This window comes from Dendropsophus ebraccatus, chromosome 10, assembly GCF_027789765.1.
Source record: "Dendropsophus ebraccatus isolate aDenEbr1 chromosome 10, aDenEbr1.pat, whole genome shotgun sequence".
Lineage (NCBI taxonomy): Eukaryota > Metazoa > Chordata > Amphibia > Anura > Hylidae > Dendropsophus > Dendropsophus ebraccatus.
The window spans coordinates 5,554,976-5,582,911 of record NC_091463.1 but is presented as its reverse complement, the minus strand read 5'-3'; the positions used below and the strand labels follow the sequence as shown (position 1 = coordinate 5,582,911).

The following is a 27,936-nucleotide window of genomic DNA, read 5'->3' as shown; positions in this document are numbered from 1 at the left end:
ATGATGGGGGATACCATAATACTGTCCTCCAGCACTATTACATGACGGGTGATACCATAATACTGTCCTCCAGCACTATTACATGATGGGGGATACCATTATACTGTCCCCCAGCACTATTACATGATGGGGGATACCATTATACTGTCCTCCAGCACTATTACATGACGGGTGACACCATTATACTGTCCTCCAGCACTATTACATGATGGGGGATACCATTATACTGTCCTCCAGCACTATTACATGACGGAGGATACCATTATACTGTCCTCCAGCACTATTACATGATGGAGTATACCATAATACTGTCCTCCAGCACTATTACATGACGGGGGATACCATTATACTGTCCTCCAGCACTATTACATGACGGGGGATACCATTATACTGTCCTCCAGCACTATTACATGATGGAGTATACCATTATACTGTCCTCCAGCTCTATTACATGATGGGGGATACCATAATACTGTCCTACAGCACTATTACATGATGAAGTATACCATTATACTGTCCTCCAGCACTATTACATGACAGGGGATACCATTATACTGTCCCCCAGCACTATTACATGACGGAGGATACCATTATACTGTCCCCCAGCACTATTACATGACGGAGGATACCATTATACTGTCCTCCAGCACTATTACATGACGGGGGATACCATTATACTGTCCTCCAGCACTATTACATGACGGGGGATACCATTATACTGTCCTCCAGCACTATTACATGATGGGGGATACCATTATACTGTCCCCCAGCACTATTACATGATGGGTGATACCATTATACTGTCCTCCAGCACTATTACATGATGGGGGATACCATAATACTGTCCTCCAGCACTATTACATGACGGGTGATACCATAATACTGTCCTCCAGCACTATTACATGATGGGGGATACCATTATACTGTCCCCCAGCACTATTACATGATGGGGGATACCATTATACTGTCCTCCAGCACTATTACATGACGGGTGACACCATTATACTGTCCTCCAGCACTATTACATGATGGGGGATACCATTATACTGTCCTCCAGCACTATTACATGACGGAGGATACCATTATACTGTCCTCCAGCACTATTACATGATGGAGTATACCATAATACTGTCCTCCAGCACTATTACATGACGGGGGATACCATTATACTGTCCTCCAGCACTATTACATGACGGGGGATACCATTATACTGTCCTCCAGCACTATTACATGATGGAGTATACCATTATACTGTCCTCCAGCTCTATTACATGATGGGGGATACCATAATACTGTCCTCCAGCACTATTACATGATGAAGTATACCATTATACTGTCCTCCAGCTCTATTACATAATGGGGGATACCATTATACTGTCCTCCAGCACTATTACATGACGGGGGATACCATTATAATGACATGACGGGGGTGCAGTATCAGGTATGGTCACATATAGAATGTATAGGCTCTGACATTGTGTTCGGCACTCGCAGGGTTACAGCCATTATAAAGGAGTTATCTGGTCGGCTGCCTTCTCTCCCGGGCGGGCGCCGCTCATGTCCTATTCTCTCCCCCGGCGGCTCCGGTGAGGACACTGGCACCTTGTGAAGATCCAGGACACCTGCGGCGACAGAGCAGCTGAGGGAGATTAGCCTTTTCCAGTAGAGAGGATCCATTAGACCCGGCAATAGACTATCACTTCCGCTAGGAGAGGCCCAGAGATGAGATATTGATCGAGGTCATCTGACGGGGCCTGACAGGCTTACAGAGCAGCCTGGGAATCCGCCGCGCCGGGAGGCGAGATGTGCGCCAGCGGGGGGCCCTGACCTGCTCTGCACGGGGCGGATAATAGGACGATAACCAAGAAAATGACTGATCCAAGGGCCCCATTCACATCACATTGCCTGTATAGCTGTGTAGACCCCCATGTATCCGTACACGGCCCCTGCCTGTACCCTGCTACTGATTATAAGGAGGCAATAACGGAAACTATCACCTTCTTGGCATGCAGGACGGTTACGCTTTATTTCACGTATGCGAGATGTATATATGTATACTCACGGCTGTTACTGCACCTTTATTACCAAAAGAAGGAAGTACAATTAAAAAAGCAGAAAAACAGATGGTAAATCGTTTTATAGAAGTCATAAGAAAAAACATTGTTTTCTATCAAAAAAGTATCCGTTCAAAGTATGCCAAAAACTTTGTGATGTGAATAGGGTCTTAGCCTCTGCAGGTCCAGGGTTTTCCTCCTACTATAGTCACCCAATGCCGCACATGTGATCCCTGGTCGGAATGATTATGCCACCATGACCCCTTGAAGGGATCGTCTTAATTATCTAAAAATATATGCACATTATTCTCTATATGTCAAGAAATAAAGAATATGGTGTCGTCAACAGTTTTATCCCCTCCAAGTCCAGTGCTGACGCTCCTCTCCTCCCTGATGACTCTGCTTACTTAAGTCAGGCGGCATATACCCGTATACCCTGTAGTCAGTCATTGGCCTCAGCAGTAGATGGCACAAGCCCCCTAAAGCCAGTGACCGGGCACGTAATATCCGCAGGGAAGGAAACAAAGGTGACATGGGGGATGAGAAGGGGAGCACTGGACATGAACGGAATAAAGCAGGTAAAGATAGTGTACTGTACCACTGTCCTCTCTAATGTACTGTACCACTGTCCTCTCTAATATACTTTACCACTGTCCTCTCTAATGTACTGTGCCACTGTCCTCTAATGTACTGTACCACTGTCCCCCCTAATGTACTGTACCACTGTCCCCTCTAATGTACTGTAACACTGTCCCCTCTAATGTACTGTACCACTGTCCTCTCTAATGTACTGTACCACTGTCCTCTCTAATATACTTTACCACTGTCCTCTCTAATGTACTGTGCCACTGTCCTCTAATGTACTGTACCACTGTCCCCCCTAATGTACTGTACCACTGTCCCCTCTAATGTACTGTAACACTGTCCCCTCTAATGTACTGTACCACTGTCCTCTCTAATGTACTGTACCACTCTTCCCTCTAATATATTGTACCACTGTCCCCTCTAATGTATTGTACCACTGTCCCCTCTAATAAATTGTACCACTGTCCTCTAATGTACCGTACCACTGTCCCCTCTAATGTACTGTACCACTGTGCTCTCTAATGTACTGTACCACTGTCCCCTCTAATGTACTGTACCACTATCCTCTCTAATGTACTGTACCACTGTCCCCCCTAATGTACTGTACCACTGTCCCCTCTAATGTACTGTACCACTGTCCCCTCTAATGTACTGTACCACTGTCCCCTCTAATGTACCGTACCACAGTCCTCTCTAATGTACTGTACCACTGTCCTCTCTAATGTACTGTACCACTGTCCCCTCTAATGTACTGTACCACTGTCCCCCCAATGTACTGTACCACTGTCCCCCCAATGTACTGTACCACTGTCCCCTCGAATGTACTGTACCACTGTCCCCTCGAATGTACTGTACCACTGTCCTCTCTAATGTACTGTACCACTGTACCCCCTAATGTACTGTACCACTGTACCCCCTAATGTACTGTACCACTGTCCTCTAATGTACTGTACCACTGTCCCCACTAATGTACTGCACCACTGTCCTCTCTAATGTACTGTACCACTGTCCTCTCTAATGTACTGTACCACTGTACCCCCTAATGTACTGTACCACTGTCCTCTAATGTACTGTACCACTGTCCCCTCTAATGTACTGTACCACTGTCCTCTCTAATATACTTTACCACTGTCCTCTAATGTACTGTACCACAGTCCTCTCTACTACCACTGTCCCCTCTAATGTACTGTACCACTGTCCTCTAATGTACTGTACCACAGTCCTCTCTACTACCACTGTCCCCTCTAATGTACTGCACCACTGTCCTCTAATGTACTGTACCACTGTCCCCTCTAATGTACTGTACCACTGTCCCCTCTAATGTACTGTACCACTGTCCCTCTAATGTACTGTGCCACTGTCCTCTCTAATGTACTGTACCACTCTCCCCTCTAATGTACTGTACCACTGTCCTCTAATGTACTGTACCACTGTCCTCTCTAATGTACTGTACCACCGTCCCCCCTAATGTACTGTACCACTGTCCTCTCTAATGTACTGTACCACTGCCCCCCCCAATGTACTGTACCACTGTCCTCTCTAATGTACTCTACCACTGTCCTCTCTAATGTACGGTACCACTGTCCTCAAATGTACTGTACCACTGCCCCCCCAATGTACTGTACCATTGTCCTCTCTAATGTGCTGTACCACTGTCCTCTAATGTACTGTACCACTGTCTTCTCTAATGTACTGTACCACTGTCCTCCCTAATGTACTGTACCACTGTCCCCCCAATGTACTGTACCACTGTCCCCTCTAATGTACTGTACCACTGTCCCCTCTAATGTACTGTACCACTGTCCTCTAATGTACTGTACCACTGTCCCCCCTAATGTACTGTACCACTGTCTTCTCTAATGTGCTGTACCACTGTCCTCTAATGTACTGTACCACTGTCCTCTCTAATGTACTGTACCACTGTCCCCCCTAAAGTACTGTACCACTGTCCTCTAATGTACTGTACCACTGTCCTCTCTAATGTTCTGTACCACTGTCCTCTCTAATGTACTGTACCACTGTCCTCTCTAATGTACTGTACCACTGTCCCCCCCTTATGTACTGTACCACTGTCCTCTAATATACTGTACCACTGTCCTCTCTAATGTACTGCACCACTGTCCCCTCTAATGTATTGTACCACTGTCCTCTCTCATGTACTGTACCACTGTCCTCTCTAATGTACCGTACCACTGTCCTCTCTAATGTACCGTACCACTGTCCTCTCTAATGTACCGTACCACTGTCCTCTCTAATGTACCGTACCACTGTCCTCTCTAATGTACCGTACCACTGTCCTCTCTAATGTACCGTACCACTGTCCTCTCTAATGTACCGTACCACTGTCCTCTCTAATGTACCGTACCACTGTCACCTCTAATGTACCGTACCACTGTCACCTCTAATGTACCGTACCACTGTCCTTTCTAATGTACCGTGCAACTGTCCTTTCTAATGTACCTGTAACGCCTGGAGTAGTGGATCCACTGGACCGTCACCAGCGATGGCACTAACCTCACCAGGGAGCGGAGTCTAAGGGGCCGCTAGTATTCACCAGAGCCCGCCGCAAGGCGGGATGGACTTGCTGCGGCAGGCGACCCCCAGGTCGCTACCCCTGGCTTAGTTGCTAGTGACGGCAGGCGAGGCGTGGCAGGAGCAGTAGGCAGGAGATGGTGCTGGCAGAGGTCTGTAGGCGTAACCGCAGGTGACAGGCTGAACACAGGAGCAATGGAGTGACAGGGGAGCAGGAACCAGGAACAAGGACTAGGGACCAGGTAGCGGATAGGTATCAGGAACAAGGACTTTGGACCAGGTAGCGGATAGGTATCAGGAACAAGAGGGGGCTGGGCCAAACGCTATGGGAAGCATGTAGAGGCTCCAACCCAAGGGACAGGGCATGCTGGGATTTATAGGGAGTGATGGGTGCAACTAACCAATTAAGGGCGGACTGGCCCTTTAAATCTGAGACAGCCGGCGCGCGCGCGCCCTAGGAGGCGGGGACGCGCGCGCCGGCCGGCACAGACGGAGACAGGAGCGGAGGAGAGGTGAGGCGCCCCCAGAGGCCGAACATGCAGCAGCGCCGGGTCCCTGCACAAGGACCCCGGCAGCTGCATGGGGCAGGAGGAGGTCGCGGCGGCGGCCCGGAACACGGGACGCCGCCGCGGCCGTGACAGTACCGTACCACTGTCCTCTAATGTACCGTACCACTGTCCCCTCTAATGTACCGTACCACTGTCCTCTCTAATGTACCGTACCACTGTCCTCTCTAATGTACCGTACCACTGTCCTCTCTAATGTACCGTACCATTGTCCTCTCTAATGTACCGTACCACTGTGCCCTCTAATGTACCGTACCACTGTCCTCTACTGTACTGTACCACTGTCCTCTCTAATGTACTGTACCACTGTCCTCTCTAATGTACCGTACCACTGTCCTCTCTAATGTACCGTACCACTGTCCCCTCTAATGTACCGTACCACTGTGCCCTCTAATGTACCGTACCACTGTCCTCTCTAATGTACTGTACCACTGTCCTCTCTAATGTACCGTACCACTGTCCTCTCTAATGTACCGTACCACTGTCCTCTCTAATGTACCGTACCACTGTCCCCTCTAATGTACCGTACCACTGTCCTCTCTAATGTACCGTACCACTGTCCTCTCTAATGTACCGTACCACTGTCCTCTCTAATGTACCGTACCACTGTCCTCTCTAATGTACCGTACCACTGTCCCCTCTAATGTACCGTACCACTGTCCCCTCTAATGTACCGTACCACTGTCCTCTAATGTACCGTACCACTGTCCTCTCTAATGTACCGTACCACTGTCCTCTCTAATGTACCGTACCACTGTCCTCTCTAATGTACCGTACCACTGTCCTCTAATGTACTGTACCACTGTCCTCTAATGTACTGTACCACTGTCCCCTAATGTACTGTACCACTGTCCCCTAATGTACTGTATCACTGTCCTCTAATGTACTGTACCACTGTCCTCTCTAATGTACTGTACCACTGTCCTCTCTAATGTACTGTACCACTGTCCCCTCTAATGTACTGTACCACTGTCCCCTCTAATGTACTGTACCACTGTCCTCTACTGTACTGTACCACTGTCCCCCCTAATGTACTGTACCACTGTCCCCTCTAATGTACTGTACCACTGTCCCCCCTAATGTATTGTACCACTGTCCTCTCTAATGTATTGTACCACTCTCCCCTCTAATGTACTGTCCCACTCTCCCCTCTAATGTACTGTACCACTGTCCCCTCTAATGTACTGTACCATTGTCCCCTCTAATGTACTGTACCACTGTCCCCTCTAATGTACTGTACCACTGTCTCCTCTAATGTACTGTACCACTGTCCCCTCTAATGTACTGTACCACTGTCCCCTCTAATGTACTGTACCACTGTCCTCCCTAATGTACTGTACCACTATCCTCTAATGTACTGTACCACTGTCCTCTAATGTACTGTACCACTTGTGGACAGATGTCGCTGTGTGCAATACCGCTCGGTATCACTATATATATGTATTACAGTTCTGTATATGAGCGTTTTGAGAAGTTTTTTTACAAAGTTGCAAAACTTTTCATTATATAAGAATTTAATGTATGTGGCAGAATTTTAAAAGGGCCCTGCCGCTCTAATAGCGTTAAACATGATGTGAGTGACATTTCTGGCTGCTTGTCAGCTGCGGGAGCTGTCAGGAGGCGGTGCGATACATCATGGTGTCTCGGAGCGTGAAAAGGTCAGAGCGTCCATCTTCATATCACCATTGTTACATTTATTATTACAGATCAGAACTGTGATGCGTGTATATGGTGAATATGGGACTTTAGCCCTTTAAGAACCGGGCTGTGTTGGCCGTCTTTGACCGTCCATGCTTTTTTCCTTCTTAGCCTATGTAGCAGTATGACGGCTTGGAAGAAACGTGATGTTGAGGTTTTCTTTTATTTTCATCGACTTCTTCCCTAACATTATTCGTTTTCGCCATAGTCATATTGAGGGCTTGTTTTGTGCCGGATGAGCCATAGTTTTTATTGGTATCAGTGGCAGTTGGCAATACCAATTATGTCTATTATTATTGTTCACAAATTTTAATGCAATCAATGGGAAATAGTGGTAATGATGGGGGTGGTTGTATTCAGTCAGGTGACATAGGGAGCCAGGGATTGGAAATGGGCAGCAGTCTGTGTAGGCGGCAGGCCATGAGCAGCAGTCTGTGTAGGCGGCAGGCCATGAGCAGCAGTCTGTGTAGGCGGCAGGCCATGAGCAGCAGTCTGTGTAGGCGGCAGGCAATGAGCAGCAGTCTGTGTAGGGGGCAGGCCATGAGCAGCAGTCTGTGTAGGCGGCAGGCCATGAGCAGCAGTCTGTGTAGGGGGCAGGCCATGAGCAGCAGTCTGTGTAGGGGGCAGGCCATGAGCAGCAGTCTGTGTAGGGGGCAGGCCATGAGCAGCAGTCTGTGTAGGGGGCAGGCAATGAGCAGCAGTCTGTGTAGGGGGCAGGCCATGAGCAGCAGTCTGTGTAGGGGGCAGGCCATGAGCAGCACTCTGTGTAGGGGGCAGGCAATGAGCAGCAGTCTGTGAAGGAGGCAGGCCATGGGCAGCAGTCTGTGTAGGTGGCAGGCCATGAGCAGCAGTCTGTGTAGGTGGCAGGCCATGAGCAGCAGTCTGTGTAGGTGGCAGGCCATGAGCAGCAGTCTGTGTAGGTGGCAGGCCATGAGCAGCAGTCTGTGTAGGTGGCAGGCCATGAGCAGCAGTCTATGTAGGCGGTTGTATTCAGTCAGGTGACATAGGGAGCCAGGGATTGGAAATGGGCAGCAGGGATTGGAAATGAGCAGCAGTCTGTGTAGGGGGCAGGCCATGAGCAGCAGTCTGTGTAGGGGGCAGGCCATGAGCAGCACTCTGTGTAGGGGGCAGGCAATGAGCAGCACTCTGTGATAGGGGCAGGCCATGGGCAGCAGTCTGTGTAGGTGGCAGGCCATGAGCAGCAGTCTGTGTAGGTGGCAGGCCATGAGCAGCAGTCTGTGTAGGTGGCAGGCCATGAGCAGCAGTCTGTGTAGGTGGCAGGCCATGAGGAGCAGTCGATGAAGGGGGCAGGCCTTGAGCAGCAGTCTGTGTAGGGGGCAGGCCCTGAGCAGCAGTCTGTGTAGGGGGCAGGCCATGAGCAGCAGTCTGTGTAGGGGGCAGGTTATGAGCAGCAGTCTGTGAAGGGGGAAGGCCATGAGCAGCATTCTGTGTAGGGGGGGAATGAGCAGCAGTCGGTGAAGGGGGCAGGCCCTGAGCAGCAGTCTGTGTAGGGGGCAGGTTATGTGCAGCAGTCTGTGAAGGGGGCAGGCCATGAGCAGCAGTCTGTGTAGGGGGCAGGTTATGAGCAGCAGTCTGTGAAGGGGGCAGGCCATGAGCAGCAGTCGGTGAAGGGGGCAGGCCCTGATCAGCAGTCTGTGTAGGGGGCAGGCCATGAGCGGTTTAAGTGAGTGGGAGAGGCCATGAGTATGTAAGAGAGGTTACTTTTGTGTAACGTGCCCCCCTTCCCCCCCCCCGGTGAGAGATCAGTGACGCCTTTATAAGGTGGCGTGAGAAAAGACACATCACTGGACTGAGAAGCAGGATGGTCGTTTAAACAAATCGTTTAAACCATTCTGGCCAACGTTATGTGTTGGGAGCAGTGGTTACATATCTATCTATCTCTATCTCCATCTCCTATCTATCTCCATCTCCTATCTATCTCCATCTCCTATCTATCTCCTATCTCCTATCTCCTATCTATCTATCTCCATCTCCTATCTATCTCCATCTCCTATCTATCTCCTATCTCCTATCTATCTATCTATCTATCTATCTATCTATCTATCTATCTATCTATCTCCTATCTATCTATCTATCTATCTATCTATCTCCTATCTATCTATCTCCTATCTATCTATCTCCTATCTATCTCCTATCTATCTATCTATCTATCTATCTATCTATCTATCTATCTATCTCCTATCTATCTCCTATCTATCTATCTATCTATCTATCTCCTATCTACCTATCTATCTATCTATCTATCTCCTATCTATCTATCTCCTATCTATCTCCTATCTATCTATCTCCTATCTATCTCCTATCTATCTCCTATCTATCTCCTATCTATCTATCTCCTATCTATCTATCTATCTATCTATCTCTCTATCTCCTATCTCTCTATCTCCTATCTCTCTATCTATCTATCTCCTATCTCTCTATCTATCTCCTATTTATCCACCACCCTCCTGATCTTTGCTCCTCACCCCGCAGTATCGCACACCATCACGCTTATCACGCGGCCTTTATTTTAATTGACTATACAGAAATTATTTCCTTTAATATTGACGCAGTTAACCCCTTCCAGCCCACTTCCCCGCGACTGCTCTTCATGGAGGATCCAGACTCATCTAACCTGCGGTTTATTGCACAAAACATCTGCGCTGATCCCAGCGACCAATCAGTGATGGCGGGAATTAGAGCTGGGATGGGGAGAAGAGGCGCACAGCCACCGCTGCCGCTTTGTTTGCTGTTTCTTTTGCTCCTGTCTCATTTCGCTGGAGCTGTGACCTTCTTCCCCACTCGGTGATATTCTTTTAACCTGTAAAAACCGTAGAAAAGAAAACAAAGGTGGGAGTGGGGGGGAGGGGGAGTGAATTAGCGAAAGGTCGATGTCATTCATGTAAATTAATGGAAACGAGTCACAAGGTCAATTTTATTTGTTAATAAGTCAATGAAGCGCTTTATTACGGATGCATGAATTATACAGGGGGTATTATTATTCCGAAACGCCTTGGAAGTCGGGAAGGTGAATGCAGATCACTGCCGGAGCAGCGCTCCTAATGGAGTGAAAGCTTTTTATGTAAATGCTGCAGTGGCCCTGACAGAAGCGGAGCAAGGTGCAAAGGGTTAACCCTCTCAGCACAGGAGTGATACCACACGTAGCCGACAATTTTCACTGTTTTTTATTTTTCTGTGCGCCATTTTGTATACAGTGCACGTGAAGTTACTGGAGAGGACCCTGTACGGGGCCCGGGACATGTAGGAGCCTGTGCCGCTGCAGCACCGCCAGACCGGCAGCCATAACATCGTATGCATGTGACGCTCCTGCAGCCAATCACCAAGCTCAGCAGGCTCTCCCTGCGGGTACAGCATGTGACCACCAAGGTCAGTGATTGGCTGCAGCATCATGTGAACAACATGCACGACGTCGCCGCACTAAGTCTGGCCGTAAGCAAGAGAATTACCGCCGTTTGTTTTTAGATATTTTTTCGGCTGATTTTCTGGTTTTACCTGCAATTTTTTTTTGCCTGAAAATTTCAATGAACGGGCAGGAAATATACAGAATCCCCCAAATTTCCGGAGATCCCACATTAATAATATGCGCCGTTTGTTTTGGTTTTTTTACCTTTATTTTGCATCGTTCTGTTCTATCAATACTCTCTACAATATTCTCTATAATAAACCTTTTTTCCCCAAAATATTCTGGAGGGTTTGGAAAAGGGGGCGTGGTTTTATGGGCGCAAAATACCTTTATTTTCATTGCTCGTTTATAAGACCGTGACCTGCGGCAGGTTAGATCCTAGAGAAACCTGCTGCAGCACGGAGCTGTGCACAGAAAATCACTGCTGCTGCGGTACTAGTGTCATCACAGTGTGTGTGTGTGTGTGTATATATATATATATAAAGAAACACTGCAGAGACAACATCACGTGTCTGGACAGCAGTCAGCTAGCCAGACCTTCATCCGGGAAGGGACAACCAAGCCAAGGTATCCATCCACAGACAGCTGTTTCGGGGTATTTGCCCCTCATCAGTGTGGAGTAGGTTTCTGGCTAGTGGGAGCAATGCCTAGTAAGTGCATGCAAAAGGACGCTGGTTGACCTTTGATTTCCCAGGGGGCAATGTCCTAGAATACACTGACGTCGACACACGTGATGGTGTCTCTGCGATGGTTTGGTTGATCAGCCAGCATCCTTTTAATAAGATAAATAGTCTTACCAGCCAATCACAGTGCAGTTTTCAGCACTCAGCACTCTGACTGGTTGCTAAGGACGACAAGGCCGGCTCTAGTAATGGAGGTCAAGTGGCTGGAAAGTGTTATGGCCGCCATTATTGAAAATGAATTCCTGGAGGTGTTGCCCATAGCAACCAGGGAGATAATTCTTAACCGGCCCCAGAGAAATGAAAGCTGGAATCTGATTGGTTGTTACAGGTGACTACTGACATACGGGGTCTCATGGATCATTTTCTGGTTGCCATAATAACCAGTCATGGATTATACTTCATTATATAATATAACGCGGGAGATAATCCCACCATGGGGGGGACATTTACCAAACCGGAGGAAAGTAGAATTGTCTTAGATGCCCCCGCAACCAATCAGATTCCACCTTTCATTCCTCCCAGATTCTTTGAAAAATGAAAGGTGGAATCTGATTGGTTGCGGGGCATCTAAGACAATTCTACCTTACCCCAGTTTGATAAACTCCCTCCATGTGTGACCCCAAAAAAGACTGATCCTCACCTGACAGCATTGATCCGGATGAATCCAGAGGCGTCGCAGGGCTCATAGTCTCCCTGCTTGTCCATGCTGCGGGGAAAAGATGAATATGGATTTCATTATACATGAATAGCCACATGCTGTGTAGAAATACATTGCGCAAGAACCGTCACTAAGCTTTCCCAGACCCCTGAAAGGCAGATCTGCCATGGTATAAGTGATATGGGATTAGAGGAATATATCACAGTATAAATGGAGAGATCAGAAGTCTAGGAAAGCTGAGTAGTGGGATTGATCTTGGCAGCCATATTGTCATATCAAACAGTTTGATGATTGTATTACAGCTCTGGCTTTGAGACAGGGGTGTTACTACCACCACAACGGCTGCTACTGGGCCCACCGCATCAGGGGTCCGATGGGCCACTCCTGCAATACACTGGGCCTCCCGAGCCGTCGTTTGCAGCACCTGGTGGCCTCCTAGGTGCTGCAAATGTCCCTTTAACTGCATGCGCTCCTGACCAGCACTTGCCGTTAAATGTTAAAGGCTATAACTACACTTGATGGGTTTGTGGTCAGGGAGGTTAAGAGTCTGCTATGGGGCCCAGCCATTTCTAGTTATGCCCCTGCTTTCAGGGTGTGTATCTCTACAGATCTGACCAATCAGGGTTCTGGGAAAGCTGGGTGACACTGGCATATAGACTGAAGTAATTGTCATAGTTAAGGGGAGGGCTCTCTTAGATCCCCTGGCCCCCTCTTTCCCTCTGTTCCCCGCTCGCTGTTAATATCAAACTTACTATTATGGAGAGAACGAAACATGGGAATTGTAAAATCAAATTGTGCCCCCCCCCCCCCCCCCCCCAGAAATTACCACCAAAAAAAAGCCCGGAGAATGATTTTACCTCCCTTGATGTGAAAGTAAAGTATGAAGGAAAGAGACAGAGAAGAAAAGCGGCGCCTTTTATTTTTGCTCATTGAAGTGACTCTGACCTGCTCTATAATTACATTACTTTATACCCACTGAGCGGAGGCATTTCCACCCGCCGCTGGTTGTAGCAGCATGCGCGCTCCCCCTGCTTCCCGTTACGCTGTCATTCAAAAGCTTTCAAAGCAAAGATGCAAAAGTCAAGAAGAAGAAAGGCAAATGGTTGGAGACGCGGCGAGTATAAAAGCCGCCTCTCCACTGATCGCGCTCGCTTTAGCGGGTTGTTTTTTTTTTCTTTCTTTATTTTTTTTCCTCTTCTTTTCACTTTATTCATCTAATCTCCCCGAGAAAGAGAGCGAGAGTGACATAATGAAAGGGGTTGGATGTGGAGCGAGAAAGCTGCCGATTTGGAAACGAAAACGGAGGGAGGTGGGAGGAAAAGTAAAGGAGGAAGGAAAGGGGGGGGGGGGGGCAGGGGGCACTCAAGGTAAGTGGGGGGTGGAGATGATAGGCCGGCCTCAGGTAAATAAACACGGGTGGGATATCAGAGCTAAGCTGCTTCCGGTGGGCCCGTCTGACGGTCGGAAGACTGTAGGGGGCAGCAACACTAGTGCCTGGGGCGCAGTAGACAGCTACAGGCATTGAAAGATGCCATAATAGACTAGGGAGTCATAGCTGACTTTGTGACCACAACGCAAACTCACCAATCCTGGTGTGTACTGGGAGATTTGTAATATACTAGATTTGTAATATACTATATAAGAAGAATAGTCTTTATCTACATTTTATATATTTATTAGCTTTTATTTGCCTGACATAGCCCCATCTCCTGGCCTGGATGCTGCACAGTACATTGACTGTACAGTAAGGCCCTACCCCTATCTGCAGAGTGACAGTTATGAGGGGGCGGGTCATGACTACACAAGACAGACTGATGTGTAGTCTGGTCCCACCCCTCCACCTGCTTTTATCAAAAGTGCCCTAGACCATCTTACCATAAGTCAGAATGGGGAAGCTTCTGCCCTCCAGCTGTTGCAAAACTACAATTCCCATCATGCATGGACAGCCAAAGCAAAGGGCTGAAGGTTCCCTATATCTGTCATCAGGTGAATCCTGGAAGTGTGAACATACCCTTAAAGTCACCGTGCACAGTACAGAGATGATACTATTGTTGTGATTGCTTCTCACCTGACCAGCTCCTCGTTGTACAGAGATTGGGGTGACTCTCGGCCCAGCACATAAACCTGACCCTTCAGGACAGACACCTGCACTTTGCCTTCCACCAGCTCCTGGGACTTGGAGATGCAGGAGCGGACAAAGTCGCACTCAGGGCTGTACCAGAAACCTGCGGACACAAGAACAGAGAACCAGTCAGCTCAGACAGATGCTGTCACATGACCTGTGAAATCCACATCAACATCTGCAATGCATTTAGCGAGAAGCTCAGCAGATTTCGGTGGCATTTGTTGGCTGATCCCAAAAACGTTGTGTGTGAACCGGGTCTATATGTGCCAAGATAATACAATCCCTTCCCCCAATGCTCCATAAGACCCTCACTCTGCAGAGTTTATATGGAGCACAACAGTATTCATCCTTATGACCAGTGTTAGTGAATTACACAGATTTCCACTTTTTTTTGGGGGGGGGGGGGGGGGGTTTACATAACACGAGATGAAACATAAGAGTCTGGGATTTTATTTGGAAATGGCTCTGGGTACGTTCCGGTCTATTCACGCACGGTTGCGCCACTTATCGCGCCCTGGAATGGTGGGAGGAAATGGCTGCGGCGACTTGAAACATTGGCTGCTTTTCTAGGATTACAGTCCAATGTATAGGCAGAGCGGAGGCAGGGCAGGGGCCGCTGCGGCGGAGAACTCTGCTCCCCGGGATGAAAGACGCCAGGCTGCAGCCTGACCTCCCGCCTTATCGGGGTCAGGAATCAGAGGCCATATGGACGGCTATTCGCTGAGAGCCGGCTCAGGTGAGCTCACCTTCCATAGCATTCTCCTAAGGTAACATTAGTCACAGTCAGAAGAAAGGACTTCCCGGGAAAGGAATACCAGAGCACATCTGTCCCTAAGTCTCCGGCAGCAGAGCGGCCGTTCCCCAGGGCTATGCTGAAGTCACAACGCTCTGCAGAAAAGGAGCTTTTTGTAACAGCAAAAAAACACTTCCCCCTTTCTTCTTGGATTGTTTTCAATATGGCCGACATTTAAGCCCCCACGGGGGTTGTCACCCGGCTTTCCTATGACTCCACAGCAGCTCTCTCCACTGCACAATCCATCAATGTAGAACTCAGTCAAGGTCCCACTTAGGAAAACGTTCCCTTCAGGTGGATGCAATGGCGGCCATATTAATTGGAAAGTGGACTTCTTGAAGTTTCTGATTTATAGAGGTCATGCAGGATTAGTAAACAGCGCCACACCTGTCCGCTGCATGAAGCCAAGCTGCAATACCACACACAACCTGTGGGCAGTGTGGTGCTGTATGTTGAAGAAAGCAGACATGTTTTTCTTTAGTCCTTTAAACAACCCCTTTAAATGGGAAGTGATTAATAAAGCATGATCCATATCTGGCCCTACCTCGACCAGGGTGAACATGGAGTCATCACATCACCCAAAGGTCCTCAACCTTACAGTGTGGAGAGCAGCCCGACAGAGGAGGGAGTAGACTGAGCTGTAAGTGCTGTGTGTGTGTGTCAGTCAGTGTCTTAGTCAGTCAGTTTCAGTATGTGGATGATGGGTACATAGTGGATGAATGAGAGGCCAGCTGAGACTCTGTTGCCCGAGGGCCCGCAAAAACCTGGAGCCGGCCCTGGCTGGAGGGCCTGAGTTTGACAGCTGTGTTATAGACTGTTCTCTTTGGAGGGCAGGGGAGAGATTTGGGCTGGTGTTTTAGTTCATTTACTGAAGAATGCCAACACTCATGTGTGAATTACAAACTGCAGGAAACTCCTTAGCTCCCTCTAGTGGTTGCTGCAGGTAGAAAATAAAATATAATCCAGCCGTTCCACAACTACAGCTCCCAGCATGCCTAGACAGCCAAAGGCTGGGAACTGTAGATTTGCAAGCAGAACCACAGCTTGCAGGTCACTGACCTATGGCACTGCAGAGGGTTTGGAGCTCTGTCACAGACTGCAGGATCTAAAGACCTAATGATAAAAGTTGGAGATTGACTGAGTCTCGTGGGCATCACTGACACTGCGTTCGGGCCGGACAGGCAGTAGTTTTACGTTGTCATTCTAGCGACAAGTCAGCGACACGTGAAACATGTGAGCGTCACAGGTCACCTACCATTGTAGACCTGCTCGGAGAACCTCAGTGACAGCTGCTGCTTGATCTTCCGCACCTCTCGGTCCATGGTGAACGTCTCGATGTCTAAGTGAGCGTGGTACAGGATGGTTCCAGCCGGCGTCTCGTAGATACCTAGCCATTTTTTTCCCCAGGCGGGGGGGGGGGGAGGGAAAAAAAAGAATAAAAAAAAAACATAAGACAAGGATACATGAAGCCCAAATTGCTGTCAAATGACACCATTAATGAGGCCGGTGACAGCAGAACTGCAGACGGACTTCATTCACTCGCAGCTTGCTGCAAAGTGTGTGTGTCATTACTACCCCGCTGGGGGCAAAGACAGACCACTTCGCACCTTGTGGTGAAAATGTGTAGATTCCTCTTTTTTGAAGAGGCTGAAATGACAGGTTTCAAGAACTGATCGCTTCACCGTCTCTAGCCCACCGGACTCCCGCAGAAAGGCTGTAATTAAAGCCAAGGAGAAGGAGGCACGGAGGGAGAAGGGCCTGAAATAACAGTCCTCCAGAGACCCCCCTCCTCGCCTCCCCTCCCTTTATTCCTCTACTTCACTCTCACTTTCGGCCAAGCATAAGCGCTTAGGAAATAATACTATTTAAAACAGCCGTGATTGGAAGGCGCGGCGGCTCACGTCGTGATGGAGAGCTCGACGCCAGGCGACAAAGCTGAAAGTATCTCTCTCTCCCGAGGATAACTGCTCATTTAGATAAGTGTCCGCCGGCTTTGGAAGGCAGCCGAGCGGAGTGACAGGTTAATTCTCCGCCTGTCAGAACAATGTTAAACTATGTTGGACACCAAACCTCTAACTTACTGGGTTCTGAGCATTGAGCCAATGAAGACGCTGAAAAGATCGCCCCCGGGCACAGTGTACCCGGCCCTGGCACTAACATCACTATGCCATCTGGGCTGTGACTGTACCTGGAGAAAGAGGCAAAGCTTATACAGCTTCTATTCCTAGGAAAGCTAGGTGACCCTGCTAGAGATGATACCCAGCTTTCCCGGGCTCCTAAAAGGGTAAATGTGCCTGGATGTGTGTTATTACTCTACACCAGGGAACCACCTGCTGCAAAACTACAACTCCCAGCATGCTCTGACATCGTACAATTATAGCATCTACAGCACTGCTCCCCAACCTGTGACTCTCCACCTGCTGCAAAACTACAACTCCCAGCATGCTCTGACTACAGTCCCAACTAGAGCACTGCTCCCCAACCTATGACTCTCCACCTGCTGCAAAACTACAACTCCCAGCATGCTCTGACTACAGTCCCAACTAGAGCACTGCTCCCCAACCTATGACTCTCCACCTGCTGCAAAACTACAACTCCCAGCATGCTCTGACTACAGTCCTAAATAAAGCACTGCTCCCCAACCTGTGACTCTCCACCTGCTGCAAAACTACAACTCCCAGCATGCTCTGACTACAGTCCTAACTAAAGCACTGCTCCCCAACCTGTGACTCTCCACCTGCTGCAAAACTACAACTCCCAGCATGCTCTGACTACAGTCCTAACTAAAGCACTGCTCCCCAACCTGTGACTCTCCACCTGCTGCAAAACTACAACTCCCAGCATGCTCTGACTACAGTCCCAACTAGAGCACTGCTCCCCAACCTATGACTCTCCACCTGCTGCAAAACTACAACTCCCAGCATGCTCTGACTACAGTCCCAACTAGAGCACTGCTCCCCAACCTGTGACTCTCCACCTGCTGCAAAACTACAACTCCCAGCATGCTCTGACTACAGTCCTAAATAAAGCACTGCTCCCCAACCTGTGACTCTCCACCTGCTGCAAAACTACAACTCCCAGCATGCTCTGACTACAGTCCTAACTAAAGCACTGCTCCCCAACCTGTGACTCTCCACCTGCTGCAAAACTACAACTCCCAGCATGCTCTGACTACAGTCCTAACTAAAGCACTGCTCCCTAACCTGTGACTCTCCACCTGCTGCAAAACTACAACTCCCAGCATGCTCTGACATTGTACAACTATAGCATCTACAGCACTGCTCCCTAACCTATGACTCTCCACCTGCTGCAAAACTACAACACCCAGCATGCCTGACAGCTTGTGACTACAACTATAGCATCTACAGTAAAGCAGTGTTCCCTAACCTGTGGTTCTGGAACTGCTGTAAAACTACAATTCATAGCATGCCCTGAGAGCCTTTGGCATGATGAGGGTTGTAACTCTGCAGTTCTGCAGCAGCTGGAAACAGCTGCAAGAAGCCAACCACGGCATTGCGCTCACAACAGCGCCGCACGTGTATGCAGGTTATGCGTGGTATTACAGCCCAGCCTTCTTTACATCAGCAGAGCTAGGATGTAATACTGCAAACATATGAGGCTTTGTCAGGGTGTGCTACATCTTGTGGCTGTTGCAAAACTACAACTCCCAGCATGCCCTGCCAGACCCCATACACATCAGAATAGGATCTGGAGGAAGTACTGACCCTAGAGCAGGGATAGGGAACCTTCGGCTTTCCAGCTGTTGCTAAACTACAATTCCCATCATGCCTGGACAGCCGTTGCTGCCGCCATATTACTCTCTGTATTGGGGGCCAGTGTTTTATTGATGCTTATGGCTACACAACGACCAGTCTATAGGCAATAGGCCTATTCACTCTCTACCCCCATGGTGGCCGAACCTTCCAGCTGATGGTATAACAGACATGGGCGAGGGCCCTTGTGGGATCAGCTGAGTCCATGGGGCAGTGTGCCGTCTGAGTCTGGACCATCTCTATTTGCCGCTGACCCCACTGACATCCTGAAAGCTTATTATGGACGGCAGTTGTCAGGAGAGATGTTGTGCTAAACCAACCGCAAAATAATCCGCCACCGCAGGGCAGCAGGTTAACGTCTTCACATTCCCAGCCGCGCCAAAATTACTCCCTGTACAGTCCTCAAAGTCACTGGTAAAATAACTGGAAGAAATTGAGACGGGACTGGAGATGACAGGTCCGCACTGCCGGGGGACTGGATACACAGGGGGACACAAGGGACCAAATACACGAGAGGGACAAGAGGAACCAGATACACGAAGGACCATGAGGAGCCAGATACACGGGGGGACACGAGGAACCAGATACACGGGGGGACACGAGGAACCAGATACACGAAGGACCATGAGGAGCCAGATACACGAGAGGGACACGAGGAACCAGATACACGAAGGACCATGAGGAGCCAGATACACGAAGGACCATGAGGAGCCAGATACACGAGAGGGACACGAGGAGCCAGATACACGAGAGGGACACGAGGAACCAGATACACGAAGGACCATGAGGAGCCAGATACACGGGGGGACACGAGGAGCCAGATACACGAGAGGGACACGAGGAACCAGATACACGAAGGACCATGAGGAGCCAGATACACGAGAGAGACACGAGGAACCAATAACACAGAGGGACAGGAGGAACCAGATACACGAGAGAGACACGTAAAACCATATACATGGGGGGACACAAGGAACCAGATACACGAGAGGGACACGAGGAACCAGATACACAGAGGGACACAAGGAACCAGATACACGAAGGACCATGAGGAGCCAGATACACGAGAGGGACACAAGGAACCAGATACACGAAGGACCATGAGGAGCCAGATACACGAGAGGGACACGAGGAGCCAGATACACGAGAGGGACACGAGGAACCAGATACACGAAGGACCATGAGGAGCCAGATACACGGGGGGACACGAGGAGCCAGATACACGAGAGGGACACGAGGAACCAGATACACGAAGGACCATGAGGAGCCAGATACACGAGAGGGACACGAGGAGCCAGATACACGAGAGGGACACGAGGAGCCAGATACACGAGAGGGACACGAGGAACCAATAACACAGAGGGACAGGAGGAACCAGATACACGAGAGAGACACGTAAAACCATATACACGGGGGGACACAAGGAACCAGATACACGAGAGGGACACAAGGAACCAGATACACGAGAGGGACACAAGGAACCAGATACACGAGAGGGACACGAGGAACCAGATACACAGAGGGACACAAGGAACCAGATACACGAAGGACCATGAGGAGCCAGATACACGAGAGGGACACAAGGAACCAGATACACGGGGGGACAGGAGGAACCAGATACACGGGGGGACACGAGGAACCAATAACACAGAGGGACAGGAGGAACCAGATACACGAGAGAGACACGAGGAACCAGATACACGGGGGGGACATGAGGAACCAGATACACGGGGGGACACGAGGAACCAGATACACGGGGGGACATGAGGAACCAGATACACGGGGGGACACGAGGAACCAGATACACAGAGGGACACGAGGAACCAGATACACGGGGGGACATGAGGGACCAGATACACGGGGGGACATGAGGAACCAGATACACGGGGGGACACGAGGAACCAGATACACAGAGGGACACGAGGAACCAGATACACAGAGGGACACGAGGAACCAGATACACGGGGGGACATGAGGGACCAGATACACAGAGGGACACGAGGAACCATATACACGGGGGGACACGAGGAACCAGATACACGAGAGGGACACGAGGAACCAGATACACGGGGGGACATGAGGGACCAGATACACAGAGGGACACGTGGAACCATATACACGGGGGGGCACGAGGAACCAGATACACGAGAGGGACACGAGGAACCAGATACACGGGGGAACACGAGGAACCAATAACACAGAGGGACACGAGGAACCAGATACACGAGAGGGACACGAGGAACCAGATACACGGGGGAACACGAGGAACCAATAACACAGAGGGACACGAGGAACCAGATACACGAGAGAGACACGTGGAACCATATACACAGGGGGACACGAGGAACCAGATACACAAGAGGGACACAAAGAGCCAGATACGCGGGGGAACATGGGATACAATAGAATGTAGGGATGCACACAGACCGGGCCTGGAGGCTAAAGGATGGGGGACAGGGTGCTGCTGAGGTGGGGTATTCAATAATATAATGTGTTATACTGTCCGCTGAGCTGAAGTATCTAATCCTATAATGTGTGATACTGTCTGGTGAGCCGTTGTATCTAATCCTATAATGAGTGATACTGTCTGGTGAGCGGAAGTATCTAATCCTCTCATGTGTGATACTGGCTGCTGAGCCGTTGTATCTAATCCTATCATGTGTGATACTGTCTGCTGAGCTGTTGTATCTAATCCTATCATGTGTGATACTGTCTGGTGAGCGGAAGTATCTAATCCTCTCATGTGTGATACTGGCTGCTGAGCTGTTGTATCTAATCCTATCATGTGTGATACTGTCTGCTGAGCTGTTGTATCTAATCCTATCATGTGTGATACTGTTTCTGCTGAGCCGATGCATCTGTGAAGCTGTCTCAGAGCGCACTACATCCCCCACCATCTGATGCTGAGCTGTCTATCCATGGTGCTGACAGATCTTGTGGCCCTATTATTATGTTTCGTGGCCCTTAGATATTGGCCCTGTGATATAGCTGCAGGTGTGCAGTGCATTCTGGGAATCCCGCTGGAGCCGTCACTATAGGAGCCTCCAGCGCAGCCTGTTTGCTGTTTGTCAGTGTTGTTCTGTGTGTGATTCCCTCTCTGGAGTCTCAGCGGGGTCCGGGGCTGGGGGTGGGGGGGTGGCGGTCTTGTTTTCATATTTTTTATGCTGTGACAGCTGTCAGGAGTAAGAAGAGAGTGCTGAATCCCCTGACAGCACTGCGCGCCTCCCACCAGGCCGCTCTGAAAGGATGTGACACAGCTCCCAGATCCCACAGCTACCTGCTACCTGTCACCCGGGAGCCCCGCATCTACCTGACATCAAGACCTAACAGTGTGCTGCCCTCCGTGGCCCATAGCCCTGTGATGTGTCCCCCCGGGGCCCATAGCCCCGTGATGTGTCCCCCGGGGCCCATAGACCTGTAATGTGTCCCCCCGGGGCCCATAGACCTGTAATGTGTCCCCCCGGGGCCCATAGACCTGTAATGTGTCCCGCCGGGGCCCATAGTCCTGTGATGTGTCCTCCTGCACCCCTATAGTCCTGTGATGTGTCCCCCTGCACCCCTATAGTCCTGTGATGTGTCCCCCTGCACCTCTATAGTCCTGTGATGTGTCCCCCTGCACCCCTATAGTCCTGTGATGTGTCCCCCTGCACCCCTATAGTCCTGTGATGTGTCCCCCTGCACCCCTATAGTCCTGTGATGTGTCCTCCTGCACCTCTATAGTCCTGTGATGTGTCCTCCTGCACCTCTATAGTCCTGTGATGTGTCCCCCTGCACCCCTATAGTCCTGTGATGTGTCCCCCTGCACCCCTATAGTGCTGTGATGTGTCCCCCTGCACCCCTATAGTCCTGTGATGTGTCCCCCTGCACCCCTATAGTCCTGTGATGTGTCCTCCTGCACCCCTATAGTCCTGTGATGTGTCCCCCTGCACCCCTATAGTCCTGTGATGTGTCCTCCTGCACCCCTATAGTGCTGTGATGTGTCCCCCTGCACCCCTATAGTCCTGTGATGTGTCCCCCTGCACCCCTATAGTCCTGTGATGTGTCCCCCTGCACCCCTATAGTCCTGTGATGTGTCCTCCTGCACCCCTATAGTCCTGTGATGTGTCCCCCTGCACCCCTATAGTCCTGTGATGTGTCCTCCTGCACCCCTATAGTCCTGTGATGTGTCCCCCTGCACCCCTATAGTCCTGTGATGTGTCCCCCTGCACCCCTATAGTCCTGTGATGTGTCCCCCTGCACCCCTATAGTCCTGTGATGTGTCCCTCTGCACCCCTATAGTCCTGTGATGTGTCCCCCTGCACCTCTATAGTCCTGTGATGTGTCCCCCTGCACCCCTATAGTCCTGTGATGTGTCCCCCCCTTGGACCCCATAGCCCTGTGATGTCTTAGGCTTAGATACAGCGACTCAGCAGACAGTATCACAGATGTTGGACTTAGATACAGTGACTCAGCAGACAGTATCACACATGTTAAGCTTAGATACAGCGGCTCAGCAGACAGTATCACACATGTTAAGCTTAGATACAGCGGCTCAGCAGACAGTATCACACATGTTAAGCTTAGATACAGCGACTCAGCAGACAGTATCACACATGTTAAGCTTAGATACAGCGACTCAGCAGACAGTATCACACATGTTGGACTTAGATACAGCGACTCAGCAGACAGTATCACACATGTTGGACTTAGATACAGCGGCTCAGCAGACAGTATCACACATGTTAAGCTTAGATACAGCGGCTCAGCAGACAGTAAGTAAATGAGGTGTTTTACTCGGCGGTGGCGGCCCCTTCCATTACTTGGCGCAGCCCTCCGTGCGGCTTCTTACCTCCATGTTCGGGGGAATTTAACAGCTTTTTGGCTTTGTTACAATTCGGCGCTCGGCTTTTCAATAAACGGAATTATTTTTAACGTTTGATGAATAAACATGTTGTTCCCCGCTGGATCGGAGCTGATGAGGGTAAGCGATTATATATAGAGAGAGAGAGGGAACCGTATCCAATACTAGGGAAGGGGTGTGCTGGGGGGCCACTACAGAGTCACAGGCCACTACCCCAGCACACCAGGGATGTTTCCATTAACCTTTCTCTGCCTGAGACCACCAGGGCTAATATAAGGAATTCTTTCACTACCCTAGACCACCAGGGATGTACAAGGAACCTTGTCTTTTCCCTAGATCACTATGGGATCTCACCAGTAACCCTTTCATGACCCTAGACCACAAGAACCATTAATCCCTAAAATTGACCCTTCCCTACCTGAGACAAGGGGAGAGTTTACAACTAACCCAATGTGTTCCATAGACAAACATTGGGCCTTATCTCTATTATCACAGACAGCCGGGTCATTGCTATTAATTTATCTACTAAGGGAATTAGACTACCCCAGACCACCAGGGGTAACATGTAGTATACTTTTTTCAGTACCAAAAAGTACATTATCATCATTCACCCGTAGTCCACTCCAACCACTATATATATATATATATATATATATACATACACATATATACATATAAAATATAGGTCACCAAGACTATTACCCTAACCCTCTGATTTACTACGAATCACCATGCATGACTCTTATCCACAACTTATCCTCTATTCCACTCTGGGACAACATATATACAACATATAAATCACTATAGGCTATGGAGAACATTATGTATTAACTTTTATGTCACCACAGACCACCAGGACTATTATCATTATTATCATCAACCTCTCAACAAGACCACCAGGACTATTACCATCAACCTCTTAGCTGGACCACCAGGACTATTACCATCAACCTCTTATCTGGACCACCAGGACTATTACCATTATCCACTTAGCTGGACCATCAGGACTATTATCATCAGCCTTTTAGCTAGACCACCATGACTATTATCATCAGCCTCTCAGCTGGACCACCAGGACTATTATCATCAGCCTCTCAGCTGGACTACCAGGACTATTATCATCAGCCTCTCAGCTGGACCACCAGGACTATTATCATCAGCTTCTCAGCTGGACCACCAGGACTATTATCATCAGCCTCTTAGCTGGACCACCAGGACTATTACCATCATCCCCTTAGCTGGACCACCAGGACTATTATCATCCTTTTAGCTGGACCATCAGGACTATTATCATCAGCCTCTTAGCTTGACTACCAGGACTATTTTCATCAGCCTCTTAGCTGGACCACCAGGACTATTATCATCAGCCTCTTAGCTGGACCACCAGGACTATTACCATCATCCCCTTAGCTGGACCACCAGGACTATTATCATCCTTTTAGCTGGACCATCAGGACTATTATCATCAGCCTCTTAGCTTGACTACCAGGACTATTTTCATCAGCCTCTTAGCTGGACCACCAGGACTATTATCATCAGCCTCTTAGCTGGACCACCAGGACTATTACCATCATCCCCTTAGCTGAACCACCAGGACTATTATCATCAGCCTCTTAGTTAGACCACCAGGACTATTATCATTAACCTCTTAGCTGGACCACCAGGATTATTATCATCAGCCTCTTAGTTAGACCACCAGGACTATTATCATTAACCTCTTAGCTGGACCACCAGGATTATTATCATCAGCCTCTTAGTTAGACCACCAGGACTATTATCATTAACCTCTTAGCTGGACCACCAGGATTATTATCATCAGCCTCATAGTTAGACCACCAGGACTATTATCATTAACCTCTTAGCTGGACCACCAGGATTATTATCATCAGCCTCTTAGTTAGACCACCAGGACTATTATCATTAACCTCTTAGCTGGACCACCAGGACTATTATCATCAGCCTCTCAGCTGGACCACCAGGACTATTATCATCAGCCTCTTAGCTGGACCACCAGGACTATTATCATCAGCCTCTTAGCTAGACCACTAGGACTATTATCATCAGCCTCTCAGATGGACCACCAGGACTATTACCATCATCCTCTTAGCTGGACCACCAGGACTATTATCCTCATCCTCTCAGCTGGACCACCAGGACTATTACCATCAGTCTCTCAGCTAGACCACCAGGACTATTACCATCATCCTCTTAGCTGGACCACCAGGACTATTACCATCAGCCTCTCAGCTGGACCACCAGGACTATTATCATCAGCCTCTTAGCTGGACCACCAGGACTATTATCCTCATCCTCTCAGCTGGACCACCAGGACTATTATCATCAGCCTTTTAGCTGGACCACCAGGACTATTATCCTCATCCTCTCAGCTGGACCACCAGGACTATTATCCTCATCTTCTTAGCTGGACCACCAGGACTATTACCATCATCCTCTTAGCTGGACCACCAGGACTATTACCATCATCCTCTCAGCTGGACCACCAGGACTATTACCATCATCCTCTCAGCTGGACCACCAGGACTATTATCCTCATCCTCTCAGCTAGATGACCAGGTACATCCAGTGTTAGCTCAGGACAGGCAATACCACCCCCTCCATGTCCTCAGTCCATACCTCTCGGCACAATGGTTCCGCAATCTTTCCCTTTTGTTCAGCAGTAAGCGAGCACACCGCGCCACGTTTTCAGATCTTAATGTGGCAATCTGCAAGAATTACACGGACCCCCCGCTACCAGGGGCGACCCCTTTCTTGGTCAAGACGCAATTCTAACTTTTTAGAAACTTTTCCTCCATTCAGTTGCGAAATTAAATAGTTTTTGTCTTAAAGGGTTTAAAAAAAAAAAGACAAAAAGGAAAATTAAAACAAAAAAAAAAAATCCCCTTTATTCTTTTGGCAGAATTAAAAGCGCGAACGTGCGGCACTTTTTTCCCTCCCACGGATTTAATTTACTTGACTTAATGAGGCCTCCTTCAGCGCAAAAAAACATAATTTGATAATGAGGTTGTGAAAAGACATAATATGCATCAAATCTATTGTAATTTCAGCTGCCCGAGCGCCGAGCAGGGAAGAGACTATTGTGAGAGGAGCAGCGGTGTGAGAGAGCGCCCCCGAGAGGCAAAGCCGCACACCTGCAGGGGGAGAGACCGCCATATCCCCTCCCCTGCCGGCGACTGGAGCCCAGGAATCACTGCACGGCCTGGAAGACTCCCGACACCACGCTGGTGGTCTCACCATCACCCCCGGAGACCCTCTATCTCCCCAGAGACCCTCTATCTCCCCGGAGACCCTCTATCTCCCCGGAGACCCTCTATCTCCCCGGAGACCCTCTATCTCCCCAGAGACCCTCTATCTCTATCTCCCCAGAGACCCTCTATCTCTCCAAAGACCCTCTATCTCCCCGGAGACCCTCTATCTCCCCGGAGACCCTCTATCTCCCCGGAGAACCTCTATCTCCCCGGAGACCCTCTATCTCCCCGGAGACCCTCTATCTCCCCGGAGACCCTCTATCTCCCCAGAGACCCTCTATCTCCCCAGAGACCCTCTATCTCCCCGGAGACCCTCTATCTCCCCGGAGACCCTCTATCTCCCCGGAGACCCTCTATCTCCCCAGAGACCCTCTATCTCCCCGGAGACCCTCTATCTCCCCGGAGACCCTCTATCTCCCCGGAGACCCTCTATCTCTATCTCCCCAGAGACCCTCTATCTCTCCAAAGACCCTCTATCTCCCCGGAGACCCTCTATCTCCCCGGAGACCCTCTATCTCCCCGGAGAACCTCTATCTCCCCGGAGACCCTCTATCTCCCCGGAGACCCTCTATCTCCCCGGAGACCCTCTATCTCCCCAGAGACCCTCTATCTCCCCAGAGACCCTCTATCTCCCCAGAGACCCTCTATCTCCCCGGAGACCCTCTATCTCCCCGGAGTTCTCTATCTCCCCGGAGACCCTCTATCTCCCCGGAGACCCTCTATCTCCCCGGAGTTCTCTATCTCCCCAGAGACCCTCTATCTCCCCAGAGACCCTCTATCTCCCCGGAGACCCTCTATCTCCCCGGAGTTCTCTATCTCCCCGGAGACCCTCTATCTCCCCGGAGTTCTCTATCTCCCCGGAGACCCTCTATCTCCCCGGAGTTCTCTATCTCCCCGGAGACCCTCTATCTCCCCGGAGACCCTCTATCTCTCCGGAGA

General features: G+C 49.6%; 1 protein-coding gene across 1 annotated transcript in view; it reads right to left on the bottom strand.

Moving 5' to 3' along the window:
- Positions 1 to 9,940: 9,940 nt before the first annotated feature.
- Positions 9,941 to 27,936, bottom strand: part of ASS1 (argininosuccinate synthase 1) — a 65,273-nt gene continuing 47,277 nt past the window's right edge. Inside the window, exons 13-16 of the mRNA XM_069986837.1 lie at positions 16,374 to 16,505; positions 14,269 to 14,425; positions 12,183 to 12,248; positions 9,941 to 10,256 (exon numbers count right to left, since the gene is read on the bottom strand). Of these exons, the coding sequence (XP_069842938.1) occupies positions 10,205 to 10,256; positions 12,183 to 12,248; positions 14,269 to 14,425; positions 16,374 to 16,505 (407 nt within the window). The 3' untranslated portion in view covers positions 9,941 to 10,204. The remainder of the gene's footprint in view (positions 10,257 to 12,182; positions 12,249 to 14,268; positions 14,426 to 16,373; positions 16,506 to 27,936) is intronic.